This window comes from Podarcis raffonei, chromosome 6 (genome assembly GCF_027172205.1).
Source record: "Podarcis raffonei isolate rPodRaf1 chromosome 6, rPodRaf1.pri, whole genome shotgun sequence".
In the NCBI taxonomy this organism is placed as follows: Eukaryota; Metazoa; Chordata; class Lepidosauria; order Squamata; family Lacertidae; genus Podarcis; species Podarcis raffonei.
In genome coordinates, this window is record NC_070607.1 from 48,728,894 (window position 1) to 48,744,251 (window position 15,358).

The window sequence follows — 15,358 nt, forward strand, 5'->3', positions numbered from 1 at the left end:
CAGTTTTGTTCCACCAAGCCTTAAGGTGGTGTTGCTCTTGGGCTCAGATGGATTTTTAGATACATCCCATTTCTGTGGTGAGGACTGCCTAAGGAAGCCATCTTGTTTTCCTCAGGAACACAGAGCTGCTATGGTAATCAGCTTCTTGAGAAGCCAATTTTGACCCCATTTTTGCATTTCCTGCTTTTCTGCACTCAATGAAGCATGTGATGTAAACTTTCTGTCACCACATGCTGACACCGTACATAAAAGCATGTCCTTGGAGATGGAAGGATGGGGATCAGAACTGGTATTAGCAGGAGGGTGACTGACTGTGGCAGAGAAGGCTGACTTTGAGCCTGGGGCTCCAGTTTTTGTACATTAAAGTCCATGCACACAAATTACTAGCTTGTAAAATGACATTTGTTGTGTTGCTGGAAGAACATTTGCGGTTTGTAGGAATGGAAGTGGTGAGACAGAATTAGCCAAGTTTACAGGTATGTTGATAGAGGTATGAAAGACAGAGAAGTCTGAGGTGAGAGTTGAGTTTGTCAATGCTATGAGAACTAGGGAAGAGAATGCAATTTATCAGGAAAATTCATGGAAAGGGATGCACTGCTTGCTGGTTAAAAGTAGTATAACTGTTTTTGGGGAGGAATGTTGGAAATAAATTATCTGAAATGAATATGTTTGAAGTCTTTGTTCACAATACCTTAATGTACAAATGGTGTCATTTATTTCAGACAGTACCCAGCATTGTAGAACACGTATTCACCTTCAACATTTAAGAGATGCCCCATAGTTTATCTGCATTTATGGCATACTAAGCAGTCCTTATTGAGAATAGTCCAGGTTCCTGTTATTTGTTGAAGGTCAGTGAATTGGTGCACACTGTACAAGTCCTCCACATCCCAGTTTTAGGAGGCTACTGCTACAAATATTTACGGGAGGGTGTAATCTGTCTTTATTGTATTGTTAATGCTGATATGTATCCACCTATAATCTGTTTATTCCAAAGTAACCCTAGTTAGTAAAGCCAGCTAGACTAGACTGCAAATGGTGGCAGCTGCCCATAGGTTTATGGCATTTCTTTGAAAGCCTCAATTCCTTTTTATTACATCTCAGCTGGTGGCTAAAGGGACCAGTCTTCAATTTACAGGACCTGCCATAGGTATAACATGTATAATAGGTAGCTCACAATAGGTAGCTCACTGGCCGCCTCCCAGTGGTGCACAGGGCCAGAGGCAAAAGTGAATGAATCAACAATGGTTAATTTTACCTTTCGTACCAGTAAGCTAGTTTCTTCATACTCACACATTCCTCTCTATTCTTCACCCAGGCAAGCAAGAAGCATGATCAGAATTCAGTGACGCAGTCCAGCCACTCAAAAAGAGGGTATGAAGCCGTGGTGTGGCCTGGAGAGAAACTTAAGGGCCAGATAATGAGTTCTGGAGGGCCTGAGGTTCCCTATCCTTGTTCTGTTCTATAGGATACACTTAACATCATAAGATTCCATGCCAGCCCAGGGTGTGTGCCCTTATGTGTTAGCTGGTTAAAGAAAAGAACCCAATAACAATACATACAAAAAAAGCAGCACAGAACAGTAGCAGTAGAAAGAATGAGATTAAAATAATATTTAAAACGCAATACCTTAAAGGTTTGGGGGAAAGAAACAGTTCTTCACCCGGCCCCAGATATTCATAAGGCTTGCTGCTGGTGTCAGGCAAGCTTTTCTAGGAAAGACAGGGCAGTATAGCTGGAAAGACCCAATCAGAGTCCCTGAAAGTGGGGAGATCTGAAGAAGGGCTTTCTGGTATAATAATAGTAGTTCAGGAGGTTCTTGTGGAAGAAGGCAGCCTTTGAAATTCTGCAAGCAATAAAAGGGCATTAGACTGTCAGTGAGGTGCTTATAGTTAACAAGCCACCTTTGGTGTAAACAGCATACTTACTGCAGATTTATTTATCCCCTTGTGTATATCAAAACTCTCCTGATATCTGTACATGCTGACTACTCTTAACATACATCTATTAGAGCTATAACATAATTTATAGCTTTTGGTAATATGTCATATAATTAATCGCCTTCACCAGCACAATGGACTCTAAATAAAATGCTCTCAACTGTGATTCAACTTGCAGCCTTAGTTGCTTAACAACTAGTTTAATGTTCTTAGCAATCTTGCTCTCCACAATACATAACGTAGTAACAAAGAAAAACAGTATCCCCACCCTCACCGTTCAGCCGTATGGTAGCTGCTATGATCTGGTGTAATATTTGATTACTTGCCCAACTGACATTGCAAAGATTTAGCTGTCCTTCCCACATGCTGTTCCATTCCCTTTTTATGTTCCTTTAGTTCATTTCCTACTTATGTACATACCTAGCTGAAACCATCCCTGCCCCCCAGAAATCTGCAGAGGCCCAATCTACAACAGCTAGGTCATAATTTAATTGTTAAGAGACTATTTTCTTGCTGATAGTTTTGTGCCAACCAAAGTAATTACGGTATATGGCTGGCTTGTTTTGGTTTTTTTAACATTCCAATTGTATTTACAATCTCTTCCCTTTATTTCTGTGTACAGTATTACCATTATTAATTACCAAAGAAAAAATCTTCAGTAGTACCAGTGCTAATAAAAGATGGGCAAAATTATGTTTTGCTTAGGACAACAACATTCCTATCTAATGCTGGCCTTGGGCTCTGATCCAGCTTTCCTGATGCCCTCTGCCCCAGCCCACAGCTCCCATTATCCAAACTAAACTCCTTTGCGTCATGTCCTGTTTGCTTACATTTGCAGCAGAGTCCACAGGTTCACAGCAAAACTGGAGCAAAAACTGGACTATTATTATCATGTTTAATGCTAATCTCATCTAACATGCAGGTCAAATATTTGCTAAAGATCCTCTTTAAACTGGCCTCTCTGATTGCAGCAGCCAGAAAATCTCTTATAGTTTGCCTGTGTATGCCTACTCAGAATAAAGCCTCATTTGAGTTCTATGGCACTTACTGCCAAGTATGTGGCTCTAGCATTGCAGGCGTAGTCTCTTTTTGATGGACAAGGCTGGCCCTACCATTGGGCAGAGTGAAGCAGCCACCTCAGGTGGTAGATGCTAGGGGGATAAAAGTGGAGGCAAGATGTTGGAAGAGAATTGCCTGTGCCACACACAGCCTCCCCTGCTGCCCTCAGGCATGGTGGAGGATGCAATCCCATTGCGAATGGAAAAAGAAGACATCTGAAGGCTGCCTTGCATAGGGAAGTTTTGTAATGTTTAATTATGTTTTTATATATGTTGGAAGCAGCCCAGAGTGGCTGGGGCAACCCAGTCAGATGGGTGGGGTGCAAATAATAAAACTATTTTTAGTATTACATGTATTTTGCCTTGGTACTAAATCGCATTAGGGTTTTGTTTGACTGCATGGTTACAGAATCAAATCAAATGGATGCTCAGTTCAAGGAGCCTTAGCATTTAGGGTAGAATTGGTAGAACAGCAAAGTCTTTCCCACAGATTTTTATTGTTAAAGGTCTCCAGAGGGAAGCAGTAACAATATTATTGATGTTAACATCTTCCCCTTCAATAATTTTTCTCCGTGGATGAGCTCCAATATTGTAAGGGACTTTGACTAGATGAGAAGCGTTTTGGCAGGGAACTATGGAAAATTAAGGGTTCGGATCCTCTTACCCTTCTGATTATTTGCCTTAAAAATCAAACCTACACAAGTCTACAGGGTAGGTAGTATAGCACACAGAGAAAGGAGTGATAAAATTTGCTAGGCTACAGTCTGTGAGGAACAGTCCTCCTCCCTCCCTTCGTGTATGCTCTGTTTACAATTCCCCCTGCATTTGCACCCACAAGCTTGCCTCTTACTTGATTAGCACCATGAGGACCATGAGGTTGTGTAAACATCTGTACAGCTTTTTTATCTTCTACTTAACATTGTCATTTGCTCTAGAGGCCCTTTAACCCTGTTCATCTGAGGGATCAGCCAAAGAATGAAAAGCAGAATGGGGTGTGGGTGTGGGAGAGAGAGAGAGAGAGAGAGAGAGAGAGGAGGAGGGAAGGAGAGGCTGTGTCCATGTCTATTTCTCCATGGAATTCACACTATGGGCTGCATTTAGGAGATGTAGTACTTCTGTTGGAAGCCTCAAAAGTGGGACAGCATTAGACTTTGATCAGCAACGGAGGAGGCAGCTGAGGGGTAAATATGCTTTAATGCCTCTTAAGTACCCTTTCCCTGCCCAATCCACTTTTCCCTGTTGGGCAGTGAAGTAAAAAGAAACAAAAGCCTATCTAGCCAATTCAGAGGGGTTTTGTTAACTGGCTTCATTATTCAATTAAAATGTCTAACAGTGCTGTAGAAACTCGTTTATAGAAAATGGTCTGGCACATTTAAAGTTTACGCATGTAGAGTAATTGCTTCCATTGGAATGTTATGTTCATATAGTATTCAGGAGTATTTACATAAGTGATACAATTTAAAATCCAACTAATAGGCCATGTTTGAGTATTCTTTAAGTTTGCAATCTTATACATACTGATTACAGTTTAAAATCTTACATGCACACTGAAATCACTAGGATTTTCTTCTGGATACGAATGCATGGGATTGTGCTTTGAATCTTTCACCATCTGTTGTATAAGTAAGAGTCCTCACATGTAATTCCCAAGTATAAAACTCATTTATCAAATAATTCATTCAAAGCAGTATGCTTCTGGTTTACAATGATATTCATTTTATAATGAGGAGCTCAGAAAAGTTTTAAGAAATTATTTCAAATCATCATTTTAAACAATATTTCTACTGACAACTCAGAAGTCCTCTCGTGAATATGTAGGTTTCATATTGTATAGCTTCTACAAAATATTGGTAGAGCTTCATAAAATACAGTAAGAATAATTACTTCACTCTAATGTATATGATTCTGTTTTTGCATGAAAAGTACATTTGAAAACTAGCTGTGAGCTCAGAACTCAACAGGCCATTTCCTAAAAATAAGAACAGTCTTCTCCAGCACATCTAAATATTTTATTTTTGTTTTAGGTATGGGTTGCTGCAACTTTAATGGCAACTTTCTGCAATTTTAAATCCCACACCTACAAAAAATGTTTTAAGAACAGCTTACAACATATAATTTTAAAAAGCATAATGATTAATCTCCAGGTTTTGTGGCACCAGTTCTTATCCTGCTTATCTTCACGTGCTTTGGAGGTGTGGTAAGCTAGATTTCTACATCCATAATCTACAGTGTTATCTGCCAATATCATAATGATGTTGAAAAGTTGTGCGCTCCACATGCAAGGATCAATGTGGCAATTGTTCTTGGTACGGAAGTATGAAGCTCTTCTGATTCCTAATCCTCACTAATCTTACTCCTTGTACACTGCCTTTGTTAGCTCCCCTCTAATTTTTCTAGCACTTAATTCTGTTTGTCTGTGATACACCAGATGCCTATTATTACCTTCAAAGGTATGTAACAGGTGTGTAACACAGCAAAGACTAGTATGATGGCAAGTGAGGATACCAAACATGGAGAATCAGAAGGAAAGGAAAGCCAAAGAACACTTAGCCCTGGGTACAAAGCTCACAGAAAATATAAAACAGCTACAGAAGCCTTGGGTGTGTGCCAGCACATTTCAGCCAGTACTCTTAGAGGCACCCATGGAAGCAGGGCAAGGGGGATAAAGTGAAGGGACTGCCTCAGAAGAATGTACTTTGAATTAACCAGAAGTCTGCTAGTAATCCTTACTGCATTAATCCACTTGACGCTATCAATTTAAGAGAGGGTCCCAGCTATAGGAGGTATTTGAATATCACCATCTCAACTGATGCTCTGCAGTCTTAGGAAATCAAGTCCTTTTAATATAGTGCCTTGTGGGGGTATTTCCTTATGTTAGGTGGCAGTGCCACATTGTGGGTTCTATCAGTTAGTGCAGCAAGTACTGTTTCCCTCTTCCTCGGGATATCCCCTAAATTGCAGGATGTTCAACCTGAATGGGTTCTCAAGATCAAGCACTTTTGGCAGCTGTTTTGTATTCTAATGCTTGGACAAGTACAGAAGTTTGCTTTTAAGATGCTATTTTATCAATTTATATATCATATATTACTCCTTTCATATTTCTGGGAAGTATGTTGATCCTCCAATTTACTGAGCACAGGTGTAATCTTGATCCACCTCAGTCTGGCTTCAGGTTGTTTTGGGACCGAGTCAGCATCAGTGGTCCTGATGGATGACCTTGATCACAGGAGACATAGGAGAGTGTGACCCTGCAGCTCACTCTTTTTTGACAACAATCATGGTACCCACTTGGACCAGCAGTGCTGGGTGGGGATTTGTGGCACTTTACTTCACTGGTTCTGTTCCTTTCTGCAGCACCTTTCAGAGAATGACTCTGGAGGACTATAAACCCCTGTCATTTTTACTATTGGGTCTCTCACGGTACCATCACATCCCCAATGCTTCTAAACATCTACCAGGTTACCTAAATGACCACCTTACCCCTTATAAACCAGCCAGATCACAGCACTCTTCTGAAGCCCTCCTGACATCGATTAAGTTTCTACGGGAACCATCATTTGGCGTAGCAGCACAGGTGCTCTGGAGCATTGTTTCAAGACTTACCACTTTGATAATTTGCCACTGATAAAAGTTGCTTTCTCCAGTCATTTTTAGAATGATTTATTTGATTCCTTGTTGGTAATTTGATCTGTATTTTATGTTGTTTTATTGTACTGTACACTGCCATGATTTTTTTTCTATGACTTGGCAGTTCATACACTTGGAAACAGAAAATATATAAATAATGTAGAGAAATTCCAGAACTGCGTAAGTACACAAAATGTTGTGAGAGGGAAAGGACCATATCAGAGCCAGTACTGATAGGAAGACAATTAGGACTATGCAAGGACTAAGATCAATGGATGATTTTGGGCTTGCAGTTCAGGTTTTGGATAGTGAAGGTCTGTAAGTCATGAGTTATTAGACTGAAGGCTGCAGCATCTGTTACATGGCTAAAAGGGTTTGGCAACATGGTTAACAAAGTCTATGTAGCAGGGGTTGCATAAAGCTTAGGGTTTTTTACATGTTCAGATGTACGGTATTTGATTATCTTTTCACACCCAGCTCAGAAATACCATCTCCCCTCAAAGGAGTACAAAGACAAGCTTTCTAACAGAAATAATGCCCTTTCAGAAGAGCTATTGCATGTTCCTGCTATACTGAGATCACTCAATTAATTAGAGACATAGGATTCCGATTTCCCCCGAGTTTAATGACAGTACAAAACATCAGAAAAACCGACTGTTCTACATGCATCCCTGGGCCAATCATATACATGGTACTGGTCCTTTTTATCCACACTAGCACAAGGAGCAATTTCCCTTTCCTGGTTCTGATCAAAAGGACATATACTCTTAACAAAGTACTGATCAATGTTTCAGTTCATAATCCATTTACTCCAAAGCTGTCCTAGTAATGTAAATTGGATTGATCCAGAATAAATGGCATCTGAACTATAAACCAGTTAGCTCACAATAATTTTACTATTAAAAATAAAGAGAATGACAAGTACAGGTCTGCTTTTACTTATACAGGTTACAGAATAGATGCCTTGTACAAAAAAACAATCACACAGCACATTTAGTTTTGCTTGGAGAAGTACTCTCTACTCTTCTGAACATCAGGCTTGATAGTGTCTTTCCCAGGATGCCAGCCAGCAGGACACACTGAGGAGATAATAATATTAACTTTTACGTTACTCCAGTAGTACAGACCAAAAACAGCATACAAAGAACTAAGTTGTTATGTCCATCACTAGACTTCACACAAGATGACTTGGATCACTACAAGCTCCGTCACCTATTTGACGTCATCTTCTGGAACTAGCAGCAGTCACCACCCCACCTCTCCTACAGATGGGCTTCTTGATGCAATTGTGTACCTGAGTTGTATAGGACAGCTGCCTCTTGGAAAAACTGAAGTGCTTCACAGCTTATGCATCTAAAATAATAGCCAAATAAATGCCTGACAGCAACAAAAGACTGAAATAATGACTGAGAGCAGGGAGGTTGGATGGAATACAGGCCAGAGCTGAGAGCGAAAGACTAGTATTATGTGTCCTTTAAAAAATAACAGCTGAAAGAGTCGCTTTGAGGGACTGAATGAAATGGGAATGAGATTAGAGAGCCAGTGAGAGGCACATGTAGAAAAGCATAGACATTATGAAAGTTAGAACAGTCTGTACACAGTACTGGACATTATGTTCCTTAAGTAAATACATGTTTCTGTTTTAACTGTTCTGGTCAGGGTAGAGTCTAACGTAAATATATCTCACTAAGAATATAAAGGAGGAGCCCTATTGCTTTCTGTAAGTAAATAGGTGGTTGATGCAGGTATTTTAAGGAAAATCTTGATTCAGTGAAAAAGGAGGAATGCCCTTAGTGCCCACCTGGAAATAAACCTTGCAAGGGAGCCTGGGAATATCACAATATGGTGGCAATGTGGCGGAATAGTAATATATACGGGTTATAACTGACATTTATCTGTTGGCAGTAGGGAAGGAAAAAAGGATGCAAGTTGTGCCTTGAGGGGGCACAAAATATACCATATTTTTTTGGGTATAAGTCTAGGTTTTTTCCCTTAAAAATAATGTTTAAAATTAGGGGGTATCTTATACATGGATAGTGCCAAGGTTGGACTGGCGATTGGTTGTTGCTGTAAAAATACATGGGGGTGTCTTATAGACGGAAAAATACAGTATGTTCTGTAGGAAATGGCCTCAACAAGAATCCCACAGAGAAGACAAGCAAATAATGTGAGGTGCCAACGCTTTCTCTAACACAGCAGTCCCCAAATGCAACATTTGAGATTTCTTCCCATGGGAATGAATGGTAGCTACTCACTTATGTGGAAAAATGCTACTGTGTATATGGGATACTGTCTTTACAGGGACAGTAGTTACTGTCTACCTCTGACTCTAGCTTCTTGGTGGAAAGATGTTCTGCCCCTCTACCAGCTGTCAATACTATCTCTTATTTGTCCTGTAGACATGGCTAGAAACCACAGAGACTCTTAAAAGCCTATTTCTATTTACCTATTCCTGGACTTTTTTTTAGCCATACAAGATGCTACTCAGGAACTGGATTTTTATCAATGAGATACTGTTTTAGACAGAACTATAGTCCTAGATTTTCACATTTATGTTTCTTTAAACATAGTGTCCCCTTTTGCAGGGAAGAGGATACACCATGAACTGTTAAGTGCATCCCCCTTTTTCACTGAGAAACTTACTGCAGTTCATGCTTGCCTAGCCTGAACTTGACAGTCTTACCTTCTCCATGTTTGTCTGTAAATTGAAAAGCCTGAACTAGCCGGAGTGTTTCATCAACTGAGCGACCAACAGGGAGATCGTTGATTGTGATCTGGCGCAAGATTCCCTTATCATCAATGATGAAGAGGCCCCTAAAGAGAGAAGGCACACACACAAACACTTAAATGTATGGTGGCAGAATACACAAAACTACAAGCTAGCATTCAATACCAAGTTCTGTACCATTTTAGTTCTTCTGAAAACATCAAAACCAGTTCTCTTAAGATCTGGTACAACTTCCACCCTATATATAAATTAAAAGCAAAACTATATGGAGATTCATTTGCAATTCCAAGCACTAAAACCTATATAGAACATTTCATAAAGGAATGAGGTAAAACTTCCTACATACAGCCTCTTTACCTTTCACCCTTCAAGAGACTTCTAATTTGAATGTTCAAACTTTTGTTAGAAGATACTAGCACTATTCTAAAGAACAGAGTTTAAATTTGAATTGGTGTTTCTCAACCCAGGTGCTGATAGCGGATCTGGGAAGATGCCAAATGGAGATTGCACATATTCACACATTCACTTTCCTCTTCCCAGTGAAAAGGATATTCATAATTAAGGGCAGCCTTATTAACAGGGCTAGTAAAGTGTGCATGTTGACTCAAAACTTGCATCACTTATTTTCTGTGGGCTTCTCCCTCTGATTAAGTTTTATATTTTGGAACCTTTACCATGCAGTGCTCTATATACCACAAGTCACTAAGTCACAAGTCATTAAGAGGCTGCAGTGGTAACCTTACCTGTAGGAAATGCCTTCATCTTCTTTTAATACTCCATACTTTTTAGAAATTTCACGGTTTGTGTCAGACACTAAGGGAATACGCATGCAGCCTAGTCCACCCTGTTTTTTGGGTGTGTTGATCCTGTTAACAACAAGAAGAAAGGCATTTTATAATGCAGGTTAGTATTTCAATAATGTACTTGTCCTTCTGTACACTTAACACATTCGACTACAGCAGAATATCTAAAGTACAGGAGATTCAGTGGTCTTTGCAAAAGAGGCAGTGACCCAAAACTTCCTGTCTAGTTTCAAGCACTAGTTTGGAATTATTTCAAGTCCCAATCCATGTTACTGGAGTGGTGTGGGAACAGCTTCCTAGTGGTCCGCTTCCGCACTGCTCTTACAATATCCAATAAAGGAAACCCACACGGTTCTTACCATAATGGTTCTTACCAGAGAAGCAGCTTCATTGGGTCTAAGGTTACAGCTCAAGCTGCTCAAGTTCAGGGACTTAAGATGACTACACTTAAAAAGCTACAGGACCAGATCAGAACAGGATTGTGAAGGGTGGGCAAAAAACCCTTAACCAACCCCCTTTCTAGCACAAATTCATTTGTGAGCAGGATGGTGTTTTCTCTCTCTTGCACAGGACATGAGGCTGGGTTAGCGGAAAAAAGAAATAGCTGGCAATAGTCACTTGTTGGTAGCTACTTCTTTCACCCATTTAACAGGCTTATAACTTTTAATGTGGGAGACCCCTTGAGAATAAAAAGGCTGAGGTCCAAATATTCTTACCAGGCAAGATGGCAAAAGTGAGAGTCGACAGAAGCACCAATCACTTCACAGTTGATTTTTCTAAACTCCTCAGATCTGTCACTGAATGCAATGATCTCAGTTGGGCAGACAAAGGTAAAGTCAAGTGGATAAAAGAAGAACACGACATATTTCCCTGGAGAAGAAGGTAACAAATTAGTCTCTTACATGAAGATTCCCACCATAGCAAAGCTGGAAGCAATTCAAAAGTCACAAATTTCTGATTCCAAACATTAACAGCTTTGTGGCATTCTACCCCAGAGGTGAGGAGCCTTTTTTGGCATGGCAGGCCAGTTGTTTATCTTCTGCCACCATGGCTAGCAAACTTTGCACACGATCACCTTACTTGTCAGTCATCTGATGTCATACTGGCACCAGTTGATTTGACAGGTGAGTTGGCCCACTAGGGAGGGGATGAGAGAGATATATTCATCACAAAGCAGGATTGAACTCCCTGGGCATCTGCCACACCTGAGGTCACATATGGGGCAGGTGGGTGTGGTTTAAGAAAAACAGCCCAGTGAGCCTAGTTTGGACTGTAGGCTGAAGGTTTCCCACCCATGCTCTCTTCTCTCCTTGATCTCCAAATAAACAAAAGAAGTGCTGCAAATAAAACTCATAACTATTTTCTTCCAAGCTAGCTGAAGTGACACATGCAAGGACAACATACATACTAGAACAGAATAGGATACCTACATGCAGATATGTTAGTAACTTTCTGAGGACTTATTTGCAATACTATCCAATGCATTTTTGTGAATGCCAACAAAACTTCCATTTCAGAACCAAAGAAGGTTATGTTGTTAGTCCAGACAGTTAAGTTAGGGTTTTATACATGTCACATACTTATCAGTACCTCAGTAAACCATTGCCAACAAATACAAATACAACATGCTTTATTGCACTTACCTTTGTACTGAGAGAGTGAGATTTCTTTGAATTGCCCATCTGGCATTACAGCCGTGGCCAGAAAGTCTGGGGCTGGCTTCCCAATGTGAGCATCTCCTGCTGACATTCTGACTGGAGCTGGAGAAAGTTTGAACTTGTTAGGTTCTGTGGCTTTTACATTGACCCATCCCAGAAAAGGAAACCCATTAGCAAAAGTTTGGCATACATTTAAAATACAATTTAGAATGTACTGGACTGAACAGAACTACTGCAGGTTTGTCAATATATTGTAGGAACAACTATTTCATTACCTCAGTATTTGGACCAAAAGGAAAAGAACCTTCACAATCTGTATATTCAATACTTTTTAAAAACACAATCAATGTAGCACACAAAACAGATGTTAAATGTTCCACATGCTTTAATTTAAGCAGTATCTGCTGAGTTATAAACTCCAAGGGTACAAGTAAGTAAACTCTACTTTTACCCTTCAGTATCTACTCTGCAGCACGGGGGAGCCTTCAGCCCAAGAGGTTATTTCAGGCAAGCAAGCCACGCCCATACTCTTTGATTTCAAACTACCGTACATACATGGGCAAAGGAAAGCGGCCCCACCCGCCAAAGTTGAACTGCAGAATATGAAGTCTCAATAGGAGTCATAGGGCCCCTCTGCCAAAGGTTTGCATAAATAATGATGAGCAAGGCCAAATGCCATCATGCATGCAGCCTGAAATTCATTTTAAAGTATGTACTTCAACTAAGTTTATGTTGCCACATAATTTTAAATATCTGAACCTTAACACAACCAAATTTTCTACTGTGATTGTAGCCAACTATGCATTAGCATAGTTTTTAAGATATAATATGACTCAAGAATACATACCAATCACCTTTAAATGCCAACATTAATTGTCTCAACAGAGCAGAAAAAAGATTAGATGTGTGCCTCCTGCCATCTTTAAGCAAACTGGAAAGATACTGAGGGAAGCACTCAGTCAAGTGTAAATGTATCAATTTTGTTTTTTTCAGATTCACAGAACTGCAGAGTTGCAAGAGACCCTCAAGGGTCATCTAGTCCAACCCCATACAGTGCAGGAATCTCAGCTAAAGCATCCATGACAGATGGGCAGCCAACCTCCACTTCAAAACCTCCAAGGAAGGAGAGTCCAGAACCTCCCAAGGAAGCCTGTTCCACTGTCCAACAAGAGACACTTCAAGGGATAATCTATACTAACAATAGGAACATGAAACTTAACAGCATTATGTAGAACAAGAGTGGCTATTCTCCAGTTTAGGGCCTAATCCAACCCTCCCACAAGCATTTCCCCCTTCCCACCATCACCCATGGGGCAGCAGGGGCAAAATGAAAAAAATATTAGATGCAGAACTGGGTTGGGGAGTGGAAAACTGTACCCTCTAGACTAAAATCATTTATAAAAGTATTTATATACCACCATCTGCTAAAGTATCAAGGCGGTATACAAGAAGTATATAATAAAATGCAAAACTATTAAAAATATAAAATTAAAGGTAATGTGAAATATGCATTCTAAGCATATTTAATAAGGATGGCTGCAAACAGTTCCCAAAGGAGCAATCTGATAACCACATGAGGAGCAATAATTCCCCTTCAGGTGATCTGCCTGGAACAGCTGCATAGGGAGGGTTGTTTGACTGTATGTGCATGCACATGTATGTGAACGTGTGTGCAGCCCTTAGGCCAAAAAATTAAAAAGGAATTTTAAACCACAATACATTTCAGTGGCTTTAGTAGCTCCCCATCAGTGTTCGAAACTCCTATTGTTCTAGGCGCATTTTGCGACAGGGAATTTCATTAGGGTAAGCAGTTTCTGAGCTCTGGGTGCAGTCCTGCATCTAAGATTTCAGATTAAAACTACAGAGTGGAAGAAAAGGAGGACCTTTTTCTGCCTCTCCACTTCTAGCTACTCTCTGAAAACTGGAGAAGAGACCCTCTTAAGAATATTAGGGAAAGGACTGGACCATGTGAAAAATTAACATAATATTTTAGTTGCAAATCATTCATTTTCAGCTTCGTATTCTTGTTATAAAAAAGTGTGCCTAAACATTCCGTTGTTGCACCCATAACCTAGGTTTAAGGCGACATTTAGCTCTGAGCTTTCATATCTCAGTTTCTAACACTGTTCCCCATACAACTTGGCTCTAGCACAAGAAAATAACAGCTGCGTTATTTTAAAAGTAAGCCTTGAGATTAGCTGTGTAATGCACAAGAAGTATTCAAAGTATAAACTTAGTACATCCCAAAACAGGCAACGGTGCACAAATCAGAGTTCCAGATGATCATCTTAACCCCCAATATGCCAAAAATAATAGTAACACTACTCAAATCAGTGCAGTTAACTTTAAACGGTTTGGTTTTCCATTACGCAATTGTATGGAAATGAAACCGATAAGAGGAAACTCGTTCATAACTAGCTAGCCTTCGCCCATTTCAACTCTCTTGCACATTGTGCGTCCTGTTCATTCGCTGAATTCCATGGCGCTCAGTAGCACCTTTTCAGGTACCTGAGCCCAGGGCTACAACCTCGACCTTACTCTATAATTACATTTAAAAACTGCCATCTCTCGTGGAACACAAGACAACGGCCCCTGACCCGCGGAGGCAGCAGCCTTCCAACTCCCAAATTCCCTATTTTGTGTCCAAGCATCCCAACCTCTCTCCCTACCAAGATAAATGCAAGCTTCACGCCCAACCAAACCCACCATCAGCCCATTGAAACGACCAGCGGAAGGAGCCGGCGGCCAGCCCAACAGCAGCGAGAACCGCGACGTCCTTTGAAGTTCATTGACTTAATAGCGCAATTTCACTTAATAGCTCGGGCGTCGATCGCACCCAGAGCTTTTCCCCACCCTGCAGGCTGCACTTGCCAACTTCCGAGCCTCTTTAAACCGGGATCTTTTGTTGCGCCAGGAAACCGAGGCGAAGAAAAACTCAGCTCAGCTCTCCCTCCACCTGTTGGGCTACCAAGCGCCGGGGAGCAAAGCCCAGCTAAGTTACACACACACGGATCTCCATCAGGAAACTGTCTACAATTTTTTTGACACACAACACAGCAGATCTCAAATACTATTAGGAAGCACACTCTATTACAGCAAACGAACAAAACCTGTACGAACTGCAGGCCAGCCCTGCCCTGCCCCAGATTCTCATTTTGGACGGCGGAGAGAGAGGTATGTTTTACCTAATGCGAAATTATCTGCTTCCTCAAATATGCTCTTGCCGCTCCCGGCTCGAAACAAAAAAAGATCCAGCCCTGCAGGCAGTGCCCCTTCTGTTTTATACCTTCTCAACTCTCGCGAGAGCATGCAGCCGAAGAACTTGTCGGTTGGCGCCTCCTTCCTGGCTCTCCTGCTTTCTGGCGTAGCTGCTGCGCCAGCATGACTTTGCATTTTGTGGCTTTTTGTTCGCTAGCATAACTTTTGGTGGTGCTGGTTTTAGAATCGGGTGTTGTGGTTTTTTGTAGCTGGTGGGTGGGCGGGAATCAGGGCCAACTGTACTGCACAGATCTTGATAGTTTTTTGGGGGGAAGGTGCCCCCTCC

General features: G+C 40.9%; 1 protein-coding gene across 2 annotated transcripts; it reads right to left on the reverse strand.

Moving 5' to 3' along the window:
• Positions 1–7,229: 7,229 nt before the first annotated feature.
• On the reverse strand, positions 7,230–15,094 carry PRDX1 (peroxiredoxin 1). 2 transcript variants are annotated; one of them, XM_053392646.1, is made up of 6 exons: positions 15,000–15,094; positions 11,800–11,910; positions 10,873–11,026; positions 10,097–10,219; positions 9,309–9,439; positions 7,230–7,704 (listed from the first exon to the last, which is right to left on the reverse strand). In XM_053392646.1, the coding sequence occupies exons 2-6, from the start codon at positions 11,903–11,905 to the stop codon at positions 7,619–7,621; spliced, it is 600 nt and encodes a 199-aa protein (XP_053248621.1). In that variant the 5' UTR covers positions 11,906–11,910; positions 15,000–15,094; the 3' UTR covers positions 7,230–7,618. The 2 variants fall into 2 exon arrangements, with proteins under 2 accessions (XP_053248621.1, XP_053248622.1); XM_053392647.1 differs by having other exon boundaries at positions 11,800–11,916; positions 15,000–15,089.
• Between the last annotated feature and the right edge of the window lie 264 nt (positions 15,095–15,358).